The following is a 22,533-nucleotide window of genomic DNA, read 5'->3' on the forward strand; positions in this document are numbered from 1 at the left end:
GCATCACGAACTGTGTTTAATAAAAAAAAGATCATTGGATGCATGCGCGCGGAACTAGGTTGACTGACCGATTTCCTAAACTAACACCAAGGGGGGATACTTCTTCGGAAAAACTTTTGGATTTTAACTCTCTAAAGTCCCGTCACTGAAATGTACTAATCATGGAGGTATGTATGGTGGGCATTTATTTGGAAACATTAGCATAGGGTCAAAACAGTGAACGTTGTAACGCGGATTTTTGACCGGTTTGTAGGTAAGGTTCGTCTTGAAATTTAAGGAACGTTGCAGTGAATCGATCTTCATGAAAGTTTCAAACATTATTATGTACATCGTGACGATTTGGTGATGAGGTTTAAAAAGAATTCTGTCGAGCCATTCAATATATAGAAAAGCAATAAAAGTCAAAATTTAGAACAAAGAGCTGCACTTAGACAGGTGGTGACAAAAAAGGTTAGTTTTCAAATCCGCAAAAGAAAATCTGGAAAATACACCAAAATTTCCTTGCAATGAAATATGATAGTAGATTCTGACGCCATTTAAGATTTATTTGAGTAATTCAGAACTTTTTTACTACATGATTTATGATGGCTATTGAAAATATAAGGTTTGAATTATATTTACGTTTTATTTCAATTTAAACATACAGATTTTTTTACTTCTCACGGAGGTTGTTTGCTAAACAGCACACTTTAAGTTCCTGATGTTCCTTTAAGTTCCTGAGGCAGGACTGGTCTAGATCGCGCAAAACATGTGCCTTTTTCCGATTTCAACGTTTTAATTGTTTGTTTTGGTCATAGTAGCTCATAGTGATATCGATTTTATTTATCAAACTAAATTTTTAAGAAACTTCAATTCAAAATGAGTCAGTGGTGATAATTTCATAGCGATCGGACAAGTGAGAATAAAATCACTTCTAAGGCGATGAAAAATCTTGACATGGTCTTTGAAAAACTGTATCGAAATACGTTAAACTGCAGCGTAAGATTATGCACCCGCCTTTTAAAGGTGCATGTACAAAGAGATTTGTAGCGTTAGCTAAGAAGGCTGCTATCAGAGTGTTTTTTTTTTGGTTTTCTTCAGCTCTGTAAACAAACATAACAAACGTTATGGAGGCTCAGGACTGCGAGCAGGCTTTTCATTTGAGCGGTGAGCTCTGTAGTGAAGATAGTTTTGAAGAAACGACCCCTGGCTAAGCTATTCATGACAATATTCCTTCATAATTAAGAGAAAAATATGAAAATAATAAATGGAGAACTACATAAAATCTTTGAATAAAACCGTTTTACCGATGAGAGGTATAGAAATAAAAGGGTAAAGTTCTTTTGGAATGAATATCTAAACCAGAAGTCAGCGACGAAAATCATTGGGTGTAGAAAGTGTAAACTTTGCATGGACGTTTTAAGCGAAATGAGTCACGTACGAACCAACATTTTTAGATTGGTTACCTGCTAATACAACTCTGCAGCAAAGGCCGGTTATGAGGATTCCAAGTGCCAATCTGAAGAACCCGAACATACTGAACATAGACATGGATCAAATCTGTTGCTCCTTAAACCGTCCAGAGTATTCAGTATGGTAAGGGAAGCAGCCGGGCGGGGAAGCACCGTGTTGTTAGATAGAAAGTGAATGCAAATTGAAATAGTAACCAACTCTACCCTATGGTTGTCAATTATCTATAAATTATTTAACAAAAACTACTTTGGCTCTAATGAGCAAAAAAGTCTATATCACGATACATTGAGTTTTACAAGTCAAGCAGTTTCTGATTAAGTGGTAATGACGATTTATTTTTTAAATGATAATAATAATATAAAAACTCGTTTTAATTGATAGAGGAAATAGCATAAGACATTCAGGAATAAGTTACACTCTCTAAAATTGACAGAGCATTCACCGCGCCATTTTCATCAACATAAATATTGTTGCCAGTTCCTGTTCTTAGATACTTAGTCTCCTTTTGAAAATGGGCAAAGACCGAAAAGTTTGAAACCCGTTTTAAAAATGTTAGACAAGAATTGCATGAATTTTTAATAACTTGTTTTTCCTAAGCTCAGCACATTAAGTTGCACAAATACAAATAAGTACTGACCACAGCTTCCTTTGACGTTTTCCAAGAATAATTTAACCCGATTCTTGAATTTACAATATTGAAAGAATTAGCCTAGGGAATTTACCTACAAAAAAAATTGATAGTTTTATTCATTATTCATTTCCACATTTCCAGCATCAAATAAATGGATGAGTGATTCTCAAAATTTAGTACCGGTTTTAAAAAAATTGACTTGTGCATTTAATTAGTGTTCGAAGCTTTCTTGATAAGTCAGTCTTAAAGATATGTAAAGCATTACTAGTGCCTGATCTGGGAAGAATTACGCGCTCGGTCATGGTGAAGGAGCGAAGCACCTTTCCTTGCTTTAGAACCAGCAACGTATTTTTGTGGTCATACACTTTAAGTGTGGAACAGCAGATAATTTATAAAATGTAAACGGACCCCTGTTGAAATTATCACCTGCTCCTCCTTTTTTTGAAAATTGTCACCCGCTTTGAACAATGGGAAGGGTCTGCATAAATTTAGCTCAAAGGAATAAGGCCTGTTTCAAACGTCGTGCTACTGCCGTGCTAAGCTGGCTGGACTGTAGCTCGACTGCAGCACCACATTAGCACAACTTGGTTTCAGACGTCGAATTTAATTCACACAATGACAGTCGAATGGAACGGCTGTTGCCAAAAACAAAACACAAAAAAGAAAGAAACGGTTTAGCAAACTTTTAAATATATTCTGATGTATTTATAATTCATGAATTGGGTTCGGCACGGCGGTAACACGACATTTGAAACCAAGTCGAGCTACTGCCGTGTAGCACGGCAAGGCTTGCAGTAGCACGACGTTCGAAACGGGCCTAATACGCGGCTCGGTAAGCTGGTATATCGATCGAGTTTGTATTCTCAACTAGACTCCTAGTGCGTCGCCTGGTTATCGGCGTAAAATAAGGTCAGCAATTCTACAACAGCTGTTGGTTTATAATACTGCATCCAAAATTAATTATATCAATTTTTGACAGAAATCTTGCTGCAATGTGTTATATTGGCTAGCTCTCATAACTACTTGACATGCTCATCAAAACATTTTACTTGCTTACTGTTAGACCGCTTTCGATGAGATAAAAAACTCATAGTTGGTTCTCAGGCTTGGGAAAAAAAGCCATACAGAAATGTATCTATATTCATCTATGAAGCTGAAGGAATTTTCTTTTTTTTTTTGTCTTTGCGGTCCACTTGGGTCCTTTATGTAGAACTTATAGGTCCTGAGACACCCCAAAGGTTTATAGTCCCTGATACCCAATCTCTTGGTAAATGTTGGATTAGTGTAGAACAGTATGGTCTAGAGTGTTCCCGTGTCTTTCTTTTTACCTGGTTTATCTAATGGAAAGGGTCCAGATATTTTTGAACAATTGATGTCAAAGGTGGGAATCGCAGTCCAAGCTTGAAAATAGAACGAGAATCATGCAAGCTAGACTAGGTTTTTGTGATCCCCATGGATGTTCATTTTCCAAAAAGATGGCTAAGTGTTGAATAAATTAAACAGAAGTTTGCAATAGTTATTATTTTTAGGAATGAGCTTCAAACCTCCCTTACAGCATCGTTTTTAAAGTTATTTTTCATGAATATTATTGATATAATGATCGGAGAATGACTTTTTATAGAATGGTAAGAACTGTTCGAGTATTAATCGTCGTACAAGAAGCCCCGCTTGAGTAAACCAAAAACCTTTTTTAGCACTTAAGACCTTTAATAATTGTTGAAGCTTTTTAAATTAGTATTTGATGTCTGAAAGGAACTTGAGTTAGTTTGATGACACATAACAGGTATTTAGTTTGGTAAAGTTAAGGAACACTTCGCTCGCCTTTCCGGTTTCAAACACCTTTATTGTGAGGTATTATTACATGATTCCTTCTCATTGCAATAATGACTTCGCGGAAACTTCGAGATATGATTTCGTAAGCCACATGGCAGGTGAAACGTTTGTACGGAGACAGCTGCTTTTCTTTGAATCCTGTGGAATCTACTGAAAATGAATAATATAAACAAAAAGTAAGTCATACAATAAGACTGTCGTAAGAGCACGATGAATTTGGTAACGGTCATATTAGTACGAAATGTAGCATAAAAAATGAAGAAATGGAGTGAGTGTTAATTATAAAATTTTAGGTGATACCATGCAGTTTGTTTTAATCCTTTTATTATTATGAATTTTTATAGAATTATCAAAACTATTCCGAGTAACTAAACAACATGCTAAAATACTTGCAATGCTACTCAATCCGTCGTCGATAGACAAAGTTGAGCCAGTCCTTGCCAACACTAAATCCGTTCTGTTTGTCAAACTCCCAACAATTCGTACTCTTGCCGTATTTTGCAAAACTTTTTTCACCATCCTTTCCACCGTAGCAAACTCCGTAGAACTGAACACCGAAGTATTTATAGCCTTTGTCGTGGGCCACTCGTGCACACTGATACACTGTCAGCTTCATATTCGTCCAGATGATCTGAGCTCGAAAATTAGCATAGTTATCGGGCAAGGCTCGATCGATACTGTCGTGAAAACAACCAACTGGTTGGATATCAGGCAGGGGCTCTACAAAATATAATTAATATGCATTTATTTTTGGTGAATTTATATAATAACAAACTCCTTTGCAACAAGCATATATTACCTTGAAAAGCGAATACTCGCCAGTTTCAATTATCATTCCTTCATTTTTAAAAGATAGGGCACTGAGTACTAGTTCGGTCCAACCAACAGTTTATTGAATATACGTCTTTAGTAAAATCCAACTAGTGGTCTATTATCAATGCTGCGTTCTGATTGGTTGAGCTACTACTAGGCTATATGTTATAGCTCACTAGTAGCGAAAAGCGCCGGCTTTGAAAACCAAAGCAATGGCGGCTGAATCGCGTTTTGCTAGGTAAAGTTGTTTTGTCTCGATATTTTTGACCAACTAGCTGGATTTTACTAAAACAATTATTCCTCTCGCCCTCATGGCCTCTGAGTCAATAGCCCATTCGGCCTCGGGCCTCATGGGCTATTGACTCAGAGCCCATTTGGGCTCGAGGAATAATTGTTAATAACTTTCAATTTCAAAACTATTGCTGAAACCCACCCCCTAAGTCACTACACACTCTATTTCTCCGTCTAACACCCCAAGCAATTGATGGGTCAGCCTTCCAGCCACGCGAGGTTCTGCGATATACGTTCGCTCTTATTATATTAGGAATTTGAACCGTTTCATATAATGAACGCGACTCGCTTAAAAATTTTCAGAATCTTGAATCGAATCAATTCTCCTTAGCTTAGGAGACCAGTTGTCCGCTTTGCAGAGCAGTTAGTCGGATTAACGTGTCAGGTTTGGTTTCCACGACACACGAGGCTGTCTGTAATAGACAGATGTTAATAACGAGTAGGTTCGAATATTCAGTGATCTTTGTTTAAAATATAAAAAAGTAGTATTCACATATAGTCTCCCACGCATGCGTATACGTTATTAGGGCTTAGTCACGCGTTGTTTCCCCACGAAGGAAGCCCTGGGAGGGGACGCGTGACATTTAAGCCTTAGTAAGGAACACTGCGTGGGAGCCGGCCAAGGCCACTTTACCTAAGGAATAGACGAACATGCTGTTCCACATTCCAATCCCATCTTTGCACTTCGCTCCTTCAGAACCACTTACATGGTATTTCTGCTTCATGTTGGCCTCTGATAAACACAGGCCATTGCTGCCCAGCGCAAAAAGCGTGTAACCTTTATTGTGAGCCAGCTTAGCACATTTTTTTACCACTTCATTTGTGTCGTCCCAGTTGATCTGTTTAGTAAAATCTCCAAGTACTTCTTTGATATTATCAGCACCGATAAAACATGCCACTTGAACTTCAGGTGGAGCTGAGTAAGAAAAGATCAGTCAGACCTTGGTTTGTCTGTGTTGTTTATGGAACGGAGACTAAAGGCGACATTAGTTTCAAACACGAAACTATAATTATAACAATGAATCGTTCAGTTGCAATATACAAACAGAAGAAAATCAAAATTAATAAGATCAAGAAAAATCTAACTTTACTATATGGTAGAGTAAAACGCTGAAAGAATTCTTTGAGAAAACTGTGAGAAAAGTAAAGTAGACCTTACTATGATCGCAAGCAAGAGGACAATTTTTTTCTTTCGTTTGCGTACGCGATGGCTTGCGTTCTTTGGCACTTGACAAAAGGTTCTTTTCTATGCCCTCATAACGCCTCACGTGAGGGAATCCGGAATACAGTTAAAAAAATCAGGAATGATTGAAATCCGGAATCCAAGATCCACTGACAGAGAATCCAGAAACCAGTACCTTGAATCCAGAATCCACGGCGTGGAATCCAGAATCCAAGACTGTCTTGGATTCCCCTTGCTGGAATAAAAATGCTCCGTGCCGACGATTAAAATAGCTGCCGTAAAAAAGGTTAATAGTGTGTATTTGGGCTCCACTTACGATCACAGTGCTTGTCTTCGTTGCAGACGGTTGCTGTAAGAGGTTTGGCAGCATATCGACAAAATGAGTGCCCAGCTCTTATAACGTGCCCCACTTCGTTCATCCTGATGCATTCTAACTTTCGCGTCATTACACCACCGCCGCACGTCGCTGAACACTAAAAGCGAAATAAAGTCAGGTATGATAGAAAATGGGAAATTCTGTGCTTCTGGGTGATTGTTATTGATGTGTTATAAGACAGACTGCCAAACTGACCTAGCTGAGAAGTAGACTTTGATATTTTAAAAGATGCAAACCATACAAAAAGTACCACCACTGGACATAAACATGCTTCATTTCCTTTTGCTTACAACACATATCGATCAATAAAAATATGAAAACTTGGAAGCACCACACCCCACTTTTACAAAGGACGGGGAACCAGTATAACCAATGATAGAAATGTCATGGTGAAATGTAACAGGGCTCCTGTGGAAGGACATTCGCTATGTTTGTGACATGAACTTTTTTTAAAAACTGATTTTGGTCCTTAGATAAGTTTAATCAACAATTTTAAATTTTGAAAACTTGTCTCCAAAACATTTCTTGAATTTTGGCCTTCCAAAAAGCTGTTTTTTCTCATTGAGAAACATCCCAGAGACTGGAAACGAGTAAAGGATCAAAGAAAGACTGATGACGCTATGTGACGTCAGTTGATTTGCTCAGCCTCCACCTCCGATTCTAGTCATTGCTGGTTGTATTAACGAAAGGTATAGCGAAGCAAATAAAGATTCTGAAAATGACTGGGGAATTGTCGACAAAGACAATCCTTTGTAGTAGCCGTCATCTTGTTTATTATTCTACCCTCTTGCAAATCACTCTACGTCATACTTGTCAAGTTAGCGCGCGATAGGGCGGAGACTTTTGAAGGGAAATTTGCGTGTTTTGAAGACGAAAAAAGGTTATGCATAAAATTTGTTAAGTTTTGATTTTGGACACATATTTTACACATATTTAGAAATTAAAAACGACAAAAAAAATATCCTGTCATATACACTTGAAATAAAGCTTTAAAAGACCATTATTATAAAGCAATGGTTTTGTGGTTTAAAATGTTACCTCAGACCAAGGGAGAGGTCTCCATTCAGGTGGGCACATCACTTCATTACATTGTTGAAACAATGTTACGTTTGGCTTAGTGCTCGAATAACAAGCTTTGTCATCCACTTTTTGAAAGTAAGTTTCATTGATTTGCTTTCGACAGTAAAGAACACGAAAATGGTCGCCTTTTCCACAAGTTCTGGAACATTCGTTCCATGGAGTTAGGTGCCACCTAAAGTTGATCAGAAGGGAAAAAACGTCATATTGCCAATAACTAAGTCTACTAAGATGGTTTGTTTTTCACTCAGTAGAAATTTTACCTTGCGTGTATAGGACGGTTACTACAACGAGGAGAGGGGGACGGGAAAAAATGACGTGGAAACAAACAGAGAATAGGTGTGGGGAGTTAGCGATAGCGCTTGTAAGGGATTAAGTTCCCCGTTCCCCGTTCCCCCCTAACCTGTTCCCTGTTCCCTGTTCCTCCCTTTTGTAACATCATTGCAAATAAAATATATGTAGGCATATAAGATAAAGAATATTTAATTGCATCATTAAAAGCACTTAGTTATAGCCAAGTAAATCAACGTTACGAGGACCACATGTTGCCCAAAAGACAGTGAAAGGCCTTTACATTGACCTTTTCCTTTATAAACCGTTTAAGAAAGTAACTTGAGCGAAAACTTACTCAGGAGCGCAGGTGGTAGAAAGATTGCAATTTTTTTGCGATTCAGGTTTAGTCTGTTTTGAGCAAGAGTCAACTGAAGCAGAAGTCTCGTCATCAGAACGGACACAGTGCACTTCTCTTGTAGAGATTCCTAAGTAAAAAAACAACAATTTAACTTAATTGATTATATACATATCTACCTCAATGAACCTAAGTATATACCGCTTGATGCTTTTACGTACTTGCAATCCCATCACTTTTCTGACCCTTAAGCGCTTAAGCAAAGTTACACTTAAGTCTGTGCTGCTCTCCCCTCCCCATTAAGGGGCGTAGCCAGCCCTTAGACCTGTAGGCCCGGGCCTACAAATTTTTGGTTTGATCACTCTACCGCTTGTAATAAATTATGCGTTGCTGGGGTGAGCTGGAAAGAATTAGAAAGCTTAAGAGCTCAAAGTGTTGGTGAGGTCAGTATGTACTAGTCATGCGTGCAATTTTCAGGATATGTGTAAATGAAAGTCAGGTAGGTCTTCAACTGGTCGAAAAGCTTGCTACGCCCCTGCTATTGGAATTATGGTGTGTGTGCTAAGATTTCATTTCTCTTTATCCTTATCTCTTTCGGTACACCCTCTTTAACATGTCCACGTGGCCCGCAACGGGCTAGCCTCTAAGGCAGGCGTATTTAGGAGAGTCGTATTTCCTTCCTCTCCCCTGAAAAAATCGGCTGTATGGGAGGCTTTGCCTCGGGCCGATGGAACAAAAGATAGCCGACCATCTTTTACTTGTTGTTTTACTTGAAGCCCATTATCATTTTTTAATGAAAAAAATTGAATACTTGATGAAAAATATCTTAAATAGATAATATATATTTTTACATTACCTTTGCCGCATTTCCCAGAGCAGGCAGTCCAGGCTCCAGTGATCCATTTAAACGAAACAGGGGCAGCAGATTCATTTGACAGTAATGGCCTGTAGAACTGATAGTCCACTCCTTGAGGTTTTCCTCGTATATAAGCAAACTAAAAGACACAAGAAAACAGAACATCTTTTCACCATTGATGCATAGATGAAATAAAAAACAGGCAGCACACTGTGCCGTTTTCGAATTATCAAAATTCAAACTTGGCTCCGAGTCTGAGAGTAATAAGGCAAAAGAAATGAATTATTAACCTCTTGATCTCAATGCAATTTCGTTTGCTTTATTTACCTCAGCCTCTGAGTTAAGTATCAATTAATCAATCAATCAATCAATCAATCAATCAGTCAATCAATCAATCAACAATTAATCAATCAATCAATCAATCCATATATCAATCAATCAGTCAATCAATAAATCTTCAGTTAAACACGAGACTTAAGTGAGCCTAAAAAAGGCTCTTTAAAAAATTGTACGTGAATGAATTTTAATCATTGAAACTGGCCTATTGGAAAATATCACAAAATTTGGCAGAAATTCTCCCCTCTTTGGTATCTCTAGATTAGTTGATACTCTTTAATTCCGCATGTTATTCGTTCTTGTATACCGTCGTATGTTTCAGTATGAAGTGACATTTTTTGAACTTACCACTACTCTCAGGGGGATATTTGTCGGCCCGTCAATTTCAAGGGAATCTGCATATTCATATCCATTACGAATGTAAGCAATCTTCGTTCCATTGTAATAGACCGTGCGACTATAGGTAGGAAGATGAATGATGTATTGACCTGTCAAATGATCCTTAATGCCTATTAAGAGAAAAAATCTCGCCGTATATGATGGAAGAATACCACGGTTATTTGAAAAAGACGAGCCAAAAATGTCCAACGTAAGTTTCGAACTACCTACCCAAGAAATTTAAGTTAACTCCTCTCTTCTTGATCGTTGCATTCACTGTTCCAACAGGAAGAATCACTACAGTATCTGCATTTCCAAAACCTGTATGAGAAGAATGACAATACAAAATTTGGTCCATATCAAATATCAATTGTGCTCCACGCTCACGGTTAATTTTTAGTTTGCTTTAAAGTGTACATGTACCACTGTATTTTTTAATTACTTGTTATGCGGTGAACTTACCGTAGCTTCTGTGGTCTTTGGTGTAAGATGATTTTTCAAATTTACAAGTTTCCCCATTTCCCCCGCATACCGCACAGCGATCCTTTCTCGTTCCTGACTCAAATCCGTGATCGCAGCCTACGGCCTTATCGGTGAAAAAAAAAAAAGATACACACACCGTGACTACTGTGACAACGGAACTGATGCTAAATTTTTAGTTAGTTTGATTTTCATTCAACACATTTTTAGTATAGGGTCCCACTCAACCAGATAAACTTTTGTAGAAGCTAGCTTAAAACGGTTGAAGGTCTTTTCATTCATTTTTGGAAGAGAGGAAGCGCTCGCTTCGTTCTGAAAATCCAACATGCTCAAAAAACGTTCCAAGCTGCGAAATCATTTCCTCTGTTTATACCTCCTTCATCTTTGTCACAGGTAGCAAAAGTCTATTTTTACATTTAAAGATGTTTAATTGTACCCGACATTTTCCTTCGATGCAGACATCAAAGTCATCAGGGTCAGCGGTACATCGAGTTCCATCAGCAACTCGCCCGTGTGGATAAGTTATGGTACTATGCTGTATGCAGGCAAGATGACATTTATCTATAATAATACAAAGATATAAGACTTCCATTTCAGTAAATGGTAGTTGCAGGCTTTCGTAGGTTTTTGCCCATCGCAATATAGCCGTTTGGAAAGATAAAGGCCTCGGTTGGCTAATGTGATATGAATATTATCAGATTGTGCGTTAAAGAGCGTGGAGGTTGAGCATTTGACATGGATGAACACTATCTTGAAGGGTTTTACTAGAAATTCAGATTTTTCAATAAAAGTCGCATCGTCGAACCATGATACTTTTCATTCCTTTCAGCATGCCAGGACTAAAATATTTTATTCATGTAATTTAACAGGGGTACTGCATGTTTAAAATGTTGTTGTTGTTGTTGTTCTGGGGTTTTATTGTTTCTCTTTTAAGTATATCTTCAACTTAACTGATACCTCCATAAGCGTAGGAAATCTTTCCAGGGTCTATGTTCTTACATTGCAAGTCCCGGTAAGAGGGCAGAGGGCATTTGATCTGAAACAAAATTCACGGAGTTTACAAGTGAACTTTAGAGTACAAATAAAGAAGAGAGAGATTCCAAATAGGAATAGAAGGCCACTAGGAAAAGGTAGTTTGCATTTATCAAAGTTATAAAACAATCTGCCGTTAAAAAATACACTCTTATATTCAATAAAAGATATTTCAGTTATATAGCAGTGCGAGCAAGGGCAGTGGTGATTTTAGTTTAATGCAGCCATTCAGTATCTGCCTGGTAGTTATTGGAAGTCAAGTGATTCTCTTATGACAGACGCATTCGTTCACCCTGCCGCGGATTATTACAATGCACAATGCTGTACACATTTAACATACCTGGTAATTGCATATTTTATAATGTCCAATGTCTCTTCCTAAACATTTCTCTCCGCCGTTGCCTGGACTAAAGCAGAAAAAAAAAAGTATTAACCAGAAACAAAAGACTCTACCGCATCGTAGTCAATGGGTCATTTAATTGGGTAACCTTAATGTCGCTGGTTCGAGTATAGAGTTGGAATTGGTTCCCAACCCTGAACAGAATGACTATAGGGGGGTAAAGACAACATTGCGCGATACATGGGAAAGTGAGAAATACTAAACTTCGTGGACTTTTTAGACTCATTTTTGGCGCAAAGAAAATAGTTTTAATTCTAAAGAAAACATGCAACAACAAAAAAAGAGGCAGAAAAATGTTTAGAGTACATACGGCGGGTTGGTACAAGTCCTCTTTCTGTACTGTAGACCTCCTTCACACGTTGGGCTACAAGGACTATAATCAGACCACTCACTCCACCCCCCGTCAATCCTCGGAGATCCATTGTCAACGCATTTACTATGGATACACCACTATTGTATAAAAAATGTCAGAGACTGAGTGTTAAAAGAACCAAGTCATTCAGAAGATAGGCCTGTTTTTCTAATCCCAAATAAGAGGTTGTCAATGTCTTTAGTTTAGTCACCGTTTTCTGAGTATCTAACGTTCATCCTATCCTAAGTAAAAAACTATTCCAAATTTAAGATTGTAAAAGGTCAGTACCCCCGCCCTTGAGGGTCATTCTGAGCAGCCTGGATATGTTTCGTGAGGCCACTTCATCCTTTGGTGGTAAAATATAAAAGTAACCAGCACACTCCAGCTACAAAAGTTTCACGCCAATAAAGGGAATGGTGTCACAAAAAAGGAGTACCACAAGGCTGCCCATCCGAAATATTCACTGCACAATCCTTAACTTACATGACGTGGTCCACAGCTCGTTCCGTCGACAGGACCGACCACCATGCTTGTGTAAACGTACCCATTCTTTGTGCAATACAAAGTGACACAGCTTAACTGAAAACAATTAAAAAACAAATAATACATACAAATGTGACTCTGACCGGCTTGCGTTCTGGTGAACGTGAAGGTGTGTATTTTGAAATTTCCCCTTCGAGTCGACTGCGAGAGCGCAATGTCAAAACAGTTGTCACCAAGTTAAAATATCTTCGTTGTCCCTACAAAAATAAAATCGAACAATATCGACGAAAACGTTGCAGATAACCTTGAAGATGATAAAGTATACAGTGACGGGTGTTCTTCCAAAACTACCTGCAGTCCAAGCGCGTGTCGGAGACTCGGAGTATACATTAGGATAGAAGTACAACTGATCAGAATATATATATCTAATTCAAGAAAAGACATCATTTATAAAATACTCACAGTTCTAGATTCACGATATTTTGTTTATTATGTTGGTAAAGAGAAATTTTTTCATAAACTTCAGTTTTGACTAAACACAATACAAAACACTTCTAAAGAAAACACTTGCCCCAAAACCACGATATCCTTTTCCAAAAAGGAATTCGCACTGAACAGCTCTATTGTAAACCACACCAGGCAACTTTCCAGCAATGTTCTTGTTGGTAAAAGCAGGAAGAGATATTCGAGGTGGTTCATTCAGACAAATGGAACCAGGTCCGCTGCATTCTTGTATATAAATGAATTAATGAATGAGTAAATAATTAAATTATATGTTTCTAGTAGAAAATAGTAAGGTTAGTACATGTACATTATTGTACTGAAAGCAAAATATAACTGGTCTTTTCTTATGACTAAATTTAACTTTCTTACTATCCACCAGTTCCAAAATGCTTTATCAAAATTCATCTTATTGACTTTGTTACAGACTGATTTTCCCTTTCGATATATACATTTGGATTCCAAAGCCCAGGATTAGGGACTCCACTAGCAAAATTTTCCTCTGGATTTCAGATTCCAGAACCAAAAATTTCCCGGGTCCGGAATTCGGAGAAAACCTTGAAAGGGAGTAAGGGCGATGACTTCCGTTTCGTTTAGTGTTACTTTCCTTCTTCAGTTTATATACAGATAATTTTGCCTTTATTTTTGGCTAAGAGTGCAAAACCAGGAGCCCATAATCCCTGGCAGTGGTAGCCTGAGATCATTTCTTCTCCCTATTATCCCTCCATATGGCTAATGTGGGATGCGTTCAGCTAGCAGACATTACGAATTGCATGCACACCAAATATTACTTTTCATATGAACTAACCTAAGATACTGCTGTAAAGCATTTTTACTGCAGGAGGACCATTTGTAAGATCCTTCTCCAGCGATTGTTCCGGTGGCCATGATGTTTATCCCATCTGGGCAACTTTGGGCTCCGTCATGACCAATACCAATACTTGAAAAAATTGAAGGAAAAAAAGGGTGCTTGGAAAAGGTTTTCTTTTACGGTATTTAAACTCAGTCAGACCCTGTATGACAAAAAAAAACTATCCAGAGCTTTTTGTCAGGTTTGGAGAAAATGAAACGAAGACTGAAAGTTCTAGTAAGCTTTGTAAGCGTGAAGGGAGCCCGTCCACATACGCGTGTTCGACTATTTCTTGAAGACAAAATAGAGGAATAGAGGGTTTATAAACAAGTTAGCGACAAGGGAAGTATTGTAAAAACTACAACTATTAAAATTACAATGAACTATTTCACAGCTAAGTGTAGTGCAACCTTTTATAGGTCGATGTTGATGTTCATATTTCTGTATCGATGTTCATTTACACTCCAATCTTTCCAGTCTTTTTGGACACCAACAACAGCTGGTACTAAAGACCACAATTGATTTAATACCTGACAATGAAAGTACTGAATTATAAATAAAAGACAGCTGGTAATTAAGATTCTTACTTGTGAGCTGTCTCATGTGAGATAGTGCTGGCGGTCTGTAGACCCGTATCTCCGTTCACATTACTGTTGATTCTACGCGAGCAGACACCACCCAGAATAGCTAGCCCTAGGAATGCATCCACACACGAGGTTTTTTTACGAAAAAAAATTAAAGGGATACAGGTTATTGTAAATAATTAACGGGATTATACAGTATACTGAGCACAAGAGATTCTGGGAGTTGAATGTCAAAAGAAACCTTTCCTGAAAGAACAAAGAGGACAACTGAACTCTGCTGCAGAACTTTGCATTTTTGTTTCAAATATTCTTGACACTATTGATAGCCCCCAGCTAGCACTAGTCATAAGAGGAAATCCCTCTCCTGTCCTGGTGAAGAAATCATACCCGGCATATATGTATTTGGCATTTGAGGGATACAAAGCATGATTTGGGCCCTTATTGAGGATTGATATGCCAAAACAAGAAAGCATTTTAATGCAAGTATGTTAAGGAAATATGATTAATGAACACGTACATACCTCCACCACAACAAGATCTGGTAAAACAGAAAATATATATTAATGTGTTTCCGTTAGGGCGCTAAGAACTAATCAGCAGTTTTTACAGTTAATCAGCTTCAATTCCTTTTGAATTTTCTTTCCAGACCTTTTCTCAGGTAGATCCTAGTTTTACTGCAAATACATACTGACACACCCTCGCGGGCTGCACCCCCCGCTGAAATGGTCTTGGCCTTTGATAGCTAGTGCTATTTTTTTTCTTTTTTCAAACCAAGATGGTGACTTAAGTGAAAATAGTGATTAATTACGCGAAAGCGAAGTTGCCAAATGATTAAAAGCTAACAAGCATAATTCTCTTTTAGCCCAAGGATGTTAATTTTTTTGAAATGATGACATTGATTATAAAACATAGCCGTTACCCTAGTATTGCTAACAGCAGATCTCTCCAATGCGAGCTTTTAAAGCAAATGTTTTCTTTAATATCTTTGAAAAGAATTCTTAGACCTTTTATCTTGCTGAAACAATTTGATCATAACTTACTCATGAACCAGAGAGATGACATCAAAGTACATTGGATCGCTTTTGCTATCTGACTTGTGTTTGGCCGCCCACGCGGCGATCATGTCCAGCCTTCGCCCGCTAGATGAGTTCCTATAAACGTTTAGCTAAAGGAAAGAGAAGAAAAACAGCACTGATGAAGGCAGGTCTTCAATCAAACCGTATCATTATTTTTTCAACAAACTTTTGTATGGCTTCGAGAGCGGGCAAAATTAGGCATGCAAATCAGGGACTACTTTCTAAAACTTTTGCAAATGTAATTTACATGTGTAGCCGTTGCTTTAGAGTCTGAAAACAAAAGGTAAACTTTGAAATTACATTTCTAAAAGTCTTAATAAATTAATCCTAGGTGCTCCGATTAGTTACCCATAGCGGGCAAGATCGGTCTTGAGTCTATTTCCCGAGACGAACTCCCCTAAAAAGGGGGAAGGGCAATATTATGCCATCTTGACCTGGCATATCTCCCACCATTCCTTCATTGTCTCGCTCAAGCCGTAAACCGAATTCTACTATTTTTATTTTTAAAATGTTTTAGTTAAGTATGTCAGAATGCTAGGCCTCCTGTGCGCATGTGCCTGGCCGGATTGTGTGACGTCGTGCATCCCGATTCTCGAGCGCGTAAGGGCCTCTGTGAAGTAGTAGAAGTAGTAGAGACTAGTCTGCGGAAAAAAAAAACACCTCTTTGTTGGTTATGACAACAAGCCGGCTAACAACGTAATTCATTTTTATGTGTCCGATGGAATTATCGTGGAATGTTCCAGCAACCTGAGAAACAAACAAAAAACCAATATTAGCACATGAGCTAGCTATAAAAACATGTTTCAAGCAACCAAACAAGTGGCCATTACACGTTTCGCAATGGGAAAATAAAATAAAATGAAGTGATGCCCCTTAATAACAGGTGCTGCTTACCGACGTCCCATCCTCTTCGTTTTGGGTATTAAAAAATAAACAAACAACAATAACAACATCAACAACAACAACTACCATGGGTGAGCCGGGGAAATCGGAAATCTCCTCCTCGTCTTTTTTTGGCCTCCCTTCGTCCTATCATTCCCTGGAGATCTTGTTCATTGGCCAAACCATTACTTACTATGTTGGCTAAAACTAGCATGTAGTCTGTGGTGTCATTCCCGTGAGCAGCTGCCACGTGTTCATCCAACACAAGAGCTGCTTGTAAATACTTTTGTACAGCGGCATCAGCATTTGTAGCGCCTTCGATCTTGTTCTTCTTTGCCACCTTATCAATACTTGAAGCCAAACCTGAAAAGGAAATGGGTTTGTTAAACTAAATTTCTGAGTAGCACCTACAACTTAAGATCAAACTGAACCAAAATTCCCAGATTCTTGTGAGAGTTTTGATAAACAACGTCGAGATCAAACTTACATCAAAAATTGTGGGGAGTATTCAACAATTAGATATTTATTTTGAACCATTTACCAGGATCTGGTCGCAACATTCACGGTAAATATGCGTAAGTGTCTCAAAACATTTTTGATGAAGTTGTAACTTAGTCCCTTCCTCTTACCTACTTTAGTGTGGCATTGAGATGATAGTTTCGACTTCCTGTACACGAGATGACTTTTAGCTCCTCCACTTCCTCTAGTCACGTGTTTAGCCAGGTGATCAGGAAGAGGATGAACAAACAAGGTGTCACGTGACAGCTTTATCATACCAGTCTGCGAAAAATAAGTTTAAAACAAATATTATTTGGCAAAATTACGTTAGAAATACTTATATTTAGATAGCTACCCAGAAGTTACCCGCAAGTTCAATCAATGCATACACTACGTGAAAATCAGTGGTTAGCCATCAAAAAAGGAAAAGCCCCCAAAGTTTGCAAAATGTAAACGATTTCTTAAAAGCTTAAGCAATGCTTTAATGTTTGATGAGAAATATTGCTTAAATATTTTCTTTTCAATTTTCTATTTGATTTACTACCTATTGATGTTGCTTTTAAAATTCTTCCTGTCACATTCCTTCGGGCCAAATTACTGTTTAAACGTTAACAGGTCTTTTTTCATATCACGAGAATCAAAGTCTCGCCATATTAGAAGCGAGAAGGTAATTGAGCAAACTTAACTTTCGTAAAGATAGTTTGGAATCGTTACTGGTGACTCACTGGTCAGCTATTGGCCACAGGTCTTTCCGAAAGTTAACTAGATCCATTTTAGATTCCTTCTCGTATCTAAAATGGCGAATTTTTGACGCATTATAAAATCCCCCACTTTTATTCCGCAAGTGAAGATATCAACAACAGATATTTTGTCTATTTGTCGACATGACAACTTACCAGTCCCTTATCGTTGCTTAGAGCAACAAAAGAGTCTGGATCCGAGGCCTCTTTTCCATGGTAGAATGAATCAGTTTTAACAGGGGACCAAGTGATGTCACCGTTTTCGTCCCTCGTTTCCAGGGAGAGGCCTGGTTTTGCCAGTTGCGTGTTTTGTTTCAGTTTCAGATGCATTTTCTTTCCAAACGCGTCCATTCTGTAGTGCCACGCATCCTCGTCATGCACGTCACGCGTGTGCCGCCGGTGGAGCGTGTGGGACACGAAATCGCCGTGTTTGTTGGACTGATATGGCTCGGTTATTTCATATTCTGGAACTGAAGCCGAAAGCAGTGTTGATATACGATTGTGAGTGAACATCGGCAAATTAGAGATGAAAGTGATCAGCTCTTATAAGTACACACACCTCTATGCATACAAAAAGTTCTTACTTCAATAAAAACAGAATGCAAGTACCATCCTTAATTTTGTTTTCGCGAAAAATATCTGATAATCTTTGAACGAGAATGAGCATCTTTGATCAATATCTTTCACTATTTCTCTTTTGAATTACCATCTGCATGGGTTTGGACACCAAAGTACCGCCGTATTTCCATTTCTGTCATGTGTTGATGAAGAGGCTACAAAAACAAGGAGTATTTGTCAGAGCTTGCCAAAGGAGCTAAGAATTAAGTAAGGAAGGTCGATAAGGTAGATATTTATTACCGTTGAAGATGTTTTTATGCATAATTCCAAAGTACCTACAGACAAATGACACATATAAATAAAATATACATACAGTGCAATGTAAATTTAATTAAAATCTGGTAGCTTTAGGAAAAAAATATATAAAAGAATTAGTTCATAGAATATGTAAAACTTGATAACCCGCTGGGGATTAAGTAAAAAATGTTGGAACTTTTAGGGAAGTAAAATAAATTAAAAGTATGTCTCTTTTGACAGGTCACCGTTTCTCTTTAAAAACTCCGGGACAACATTAAAGGCCGTCTGGACTTGGTCGAATTAGCTAGAGAACACATTAGAAGAGATATACCTATCTTACACTATCAGGGAACCTGGCAAAATATTAATCCCATGACAAATGAATCTCACTAATTAACTCATTCTGAATGCACATGAATGCGAGGTCTTATTGTTAGAACGCTGAAAAATGTTACACTTTCATTATAAAGAAATAGTGGGAAAATGCATGGAAGTTTACCTTTCACGATCCGATATCAATTATATCATGTTCAAGTTCCTATTTTGCTAGCTGCTAAATAGAAATATGTAATTCATCATACCAATAAGGATCAAGAAATTCCTTAACTGTGCAAAAGGAGTCATCTGTTAAACAAGGTAAAGAAAAGAGTGTGAAGAAGAAAACGTCAAAAGTGTTTTATGTGGTGAATTACTTTTTGTACAGAGCACTATTGCAATCAACTGACTTGATTGCAATCACCAATTCGACCAATTTTAAAATGCATCCAGACAAATTCACTGAGATGGCTCAGGGACAGTAATAAACGCTATTAACTTTTAGGTTAAGGAAGACACGAAAACCGAGATAATAACCGAGCTCGTTTTCCGTTTACAATTTTTTTCTCTTCATACCTAAAGCCACCCTGATCAGAACTAAACCGTAAGGCGATTACTCGGCTACGAATATATATTTTACCCCCTTCCACCTTAGAGTTTGTTTCAAACGATATTTGAAAGACAGCGGAATAATATCCCTCTAGATAATCCTTAGCAATGTTAAAACTGAATTTAGAAAGATGTTCCAATAGTTTCCATACAAAAACGCAAGAAATGAACTTTACCTTCATTGTTTTGAAGGGTGCGTGCATGGAGAAGCCTTCAGATATAAACCTCCTCTCTAAGGGAAGGCAGGTTTTATAACTTTTCATTTAAGAAAAAAACTGGGAGTGTTCTGCTCAGTGTCTTATTTATTGAAGGTGAAGAACAATAAAGATCTGAACGCTGTTAATTAGAAATCAAAACTGACGTTTAGGCACGCAATGACAGCAGTAGTTGACACCCGGCTTGTGAAACGCACAGATGTAAGTCCGATTTTTCTGATAGCTCTGTGAATGTGTATTTTTTGCTATTGTAATGCTTTGTATAGCTGGGGAGCTTTAAATGATGCTGAATACAAAATGACGTCTCTTTTGGAGTAGAAGTAAGCTGGCGTAAACGGTGGTCATGCAGACGATTGGATTATTATATCATCGGTCAGAGCCAGTCTTTTTTTTTATTCCCAGTTGGTAAAAGAGCAAAGAAAATGCCGTAGCACGATTTTTTCTCGCTATCTTTTGTAACGAGTGTCTGAAAAGCTGGTTAAGGCTTTCATTATTCAACGTTGGGAATGGAAACAATAGCTAATAATTAACAATACTTCAGTACTCTTGTAATAGTTCCTTTTACAGTTACAGGTGGAGACGAGGTTTGAGTTGACCTTGTTTTGAAACAACCCCTCCTGCTTTATAATGTAAATCATGTCGTTCTTATCCTAACTGGTATTTTTTAAGCATCATTGGCCATAAGAAAAGGAAAGAGGTTTCTTTCAAAACAAGGTCAACCTCAGCCTCACGTTAACTCAAAGGCTAGGTTACTTAGCTCACAACTGTAAAATGGTCTATTCATCCATCACATGCTTCTGTCTTATTCTCCGTTTTTTCCCTAAAAATGTGACTTAAAATCGCTCTATATTTTCAGAATGTGATTGCGTGACCTTGTAGGGTATTTTCTACAGCCAGCTAAGCAATGAACCCCAAAACAAATTGTACTCATGCTAGCTTTATTAGCTTTATTCAGTACTAAAGAATAAAAGAAATGCCATGCATTGTGTCAACATGCCAGCTACGAGTACTTTGTCGATCATTTAACCCTTAATAGTTATTGAAAACCTGTTTTTAAAAGCTTTCCAAATTTAATAACATGAAAGCTTCATGTGCTTGCGATCATATTGCATGTACTGCAAAGTTAATTTTTGCAAAAGAAAATTATTTTCCATGAAACGGTTCAGCTCTTACTTGCAATGATTTTGGAAAGAAAAACTTGTTTACCATAGGCATTAAGCCAACTGCGGGAATAGAGCAGAGTCTAGCTGTTTCTGTTCTTAGTCATGCTTAGTGATGGAGATAATGCGAGGATAACAAAATGTTTTCTCTCCTCCTACTGCTTTATCTCTATCTCATCGGGTACAATTTCCACTGTGGCTTCTTCCTCCTTCTTTTCCGATTCCCCCTGTCTTATAGTTTGCGCATGCTCAAGATGATTGTTTGTATTGTGCTTCTCTTGGTCTCCAGGCCTCCCCCGGTCGGTAATGGGAATTTTACTCTCCGATCCTTTACTCTTCTTGGCTTCAATTTCAAGAACGTTTGACTCGGTCAAAGCGGCTTTCAGCGAGCTAGTGTCTACATCATCGGGAAGTGTTCGTCTCCAACAAAATCGTCTCCGGAAGCATGCTCTTGTTTGTTTCCTTTCGCAGGTGTGTTCTCCAACCACCAACAGGTCGCGATCAATCAATTTTATCGAAAGGTCTTTCGGTTCGAATCCTTTGACATCTATGGCAAGCTGGTAGTTCCGTTTGTCATTTCTTTTTACCAGAGGGGTCGGATTTTTCATATGTTGGTTGGATCGTGCCCATTGGATTCTGGGAAAGGACAAATCATGGAAGAAGTCCAGTTCAAACTGGTCATCATCGAATGGGTCCCAGTCGATAAGGTCAAATACGCTCCTTCTGTGCCAAAGTCTGAAAGAAACAGGCCAAAAAAATGATATTATGAAGTTATATGTGTTCACTTGTGAATTGCTGAGACGCAACCGTTCTTCGAGTCGCCCGTGACATCCCCTTCCCGAATATATGCCCCTCTCTAGCTTGTATTGAGATGTACGTATTCGACTTTTTACAAGGTTTTGAAGCTTAAAAAGCGATCAAATTCAAAAATCAGCAGTGCTATGTAGCTTGTTTTGAAACACTCTTTTAGTCAGGTTTTGAGCGCCCCCCTCCCCCTTCGCAAGTTTATAAGCCCTTCTAAACCCCCTTACGAAATTGCATAAGCCCACGGTTTATAATCGGAAATTTACAGTATTCTGACAAATTCTGTGATGCGAGACACCCATGATAACCAAAATACTCACCCAAGATCGTCGAAGGGATAGTCCATTAAGAGAGATCCGTATGTTAGATTACTTGTTCCGATGAGTAAAATAAGAGAGAAAAATGATTTTATAGCTAACATTATTTTCTTGACTTGACTGGATCACCGTGAGAAAACTGAACCTGTCCTTCTGACACTGAATCACCATCGGTACTGATGCAATTTGGAAAGGAAGCAAGATTTTATTAGATCTAGGGACACGTCAGAAAAAACAGTGCCTCTCTAACGAAAAGCCACGTACTTATTTTCACCACGCCATTTACGTTTTCTATGGTATATATTTTAGGAAGTGAATCAGATAAATTGCATCATCTGAAGTAAAGTTGTGCCAAAATGCATGATGTCTAAGGATTCCTGATCGAAAAATCAGCCACTGGCTACGAGAGAAAATATTTAAAATACTGATAAAATAGCAGTCGCTGGCAGAAGAACTTGATCATCTAGTATTTAAGACAAGACAATTTTCAGTCGCGGTCAAAGCTGCACTTAAAACGAAATAAAAG

The 22,533-nt window shown here is 38.1% G+C and overlaps 2 protein-coding genes across 2 annotated transcripts in view; both read right to left on the minus strand.

The window, feature by feature from the left end:
• The window catches only part of LOC140936774 (uncharacterized), a 48,876-nt gene extending 29,665 nt beyond the window's left edge, over positions 1-19,211 (minus strand). The window contains exons 1-27 of the mRNA XM_073386262.1: positions 19,169-19,211; positions 18,591-18,625; positions 18,439-18,505; positions 17,889-18,202; positions 17,124-17,274; positions 16,688-16,857; positions 16,273-16,359; positions 15,577-15,701; positions 15,058-15,074; positions 14,540-14,645; positions 13,894-14,042; positions 13,173-13,330; positions 12,602-12,697; positions 12,077-12,216; positions 11,707-11,773; positions 11,292-11,370; positions 10,771-10,895; positions 10,317-10,440; positions 10,086-10,175; positions 9,825-9,985; positions 9,141-9,279; positions 8,285-8,414; positions 7,618-7,831; positions 6,520-6,676; positions 5,655-5,936; positions 4,318-4,636; positions 1,446-1,498 (exon numbers count right to left, since the gene is read on the minus strand). Coding sequence (XP_073242363.1) covers positions 1,446-1,498; positions 4,318-4,636; positions 5,655-5,936; positions 6,520-6,676; positions 7,618-7,831; positions 8,285-8,414; positions 9,141-9,279; positions 9,825-9,985; positions 10,086-10,175; positions 10,317-10,440; positions 10,771-10,895; positions 11,292-11,370; positions 11,707-11,773; positions 12,077-12,216; positions 12,602-12,697; positions 13,173-13,330; positions 13,894-14,042; positions 14,540-14,645; positions 15,058-15,074; positions 15,577-15,701; positions 16,273-16,359; positions 16,688-16,857; positions 17,124-17,274; positions 17,889-18,202; positions 18,439-18,505; positions 18,591-18,625; positions 19,169-19,211 — 3,598 coding nt within the window. The remainder of the gene's footprint in view (positions 1-1,445; positions 1,499-4,317; positions 4,637-5,654; positions 5,937-6,519; positions 6,677-7,617; positions 7,832-8,284; positions 8,415-9,140; positions 9,280-9,824; positions 9,986-10,085; positions 10,176-10,316; positions 10,441-10,770; positions 10,896-11,291; positions 11,371-11,706; positions 11,774-12,076; positions 12,217-12,601; positions 12,698-13,172; positions 13,331-13,893; positions 14,043-14,539; positions 14,646-15,057; positions 15,075-15,576; positions 15,702-16,272; positions 16,360-16,687; positions 16,858-17,123; positions 17,275-17,888; positions 18,203-18,438; positions 18,506-18,590; positions 18,626-19,168) is intronic.
• A 1,789-nt stretch (positions 19,212-21,000) lies between these two features.
• On the minus strand, positions 21,001-22,259 carry LOC140938539 (heat shock protein Hsp-16.48/Hsp-16.49-like). Its single transcript, XM_073388023.1, has 2 exons — positions 22,011-22,259; positions 21,001-21,621 (listed from the first exon to the last, which is right to left on the minus strand). The coding sequence occupies exons 1-2, from the start codon at positions 22,109-22,111 to the stop codon at positions 21,042-21,044; spliced, it is 681 nt and encodes a 226-aa protein (XP_073244124.1). The 5' UTR covers positions 22,112-22,259; the 3' UTR covers positions 21,001-21,041.
• Between the last annotated feature and the right edge of the window lie 274 nt (positions 22,260-22,533).

This window comes from Porites lutea, chromosome 5 (genome assembly GCF_958299795.1).
Source record: "Porites lutea chromosome 5, jaPorLute2.1, whole genome shotgun sequence".
Taxonomy (NCBI): Eukaryota; Metazoa; Cnidaria; class Anthozoa; order Scleractinia; family Poritidae; genus Porites; species Porites lutea.

Excerpts from the sequence above, each read along its gene's own strand:
- LOC140938539 (XM_073388023.1), bottom strand. The coding sequence starts at position 22,111 with ATGTTAGCTATAAAATCATTTTTCTCTCTTATTTTACTCATCGGAACA. Across the intron at positions 21,622-22,010 it reads TATCCCTTCGACGATCTTGG|ACTTTGGCACAGAAGGAGCG; the intron begins GTGAGTATTTTG and ends TGTTTCTTTCAG.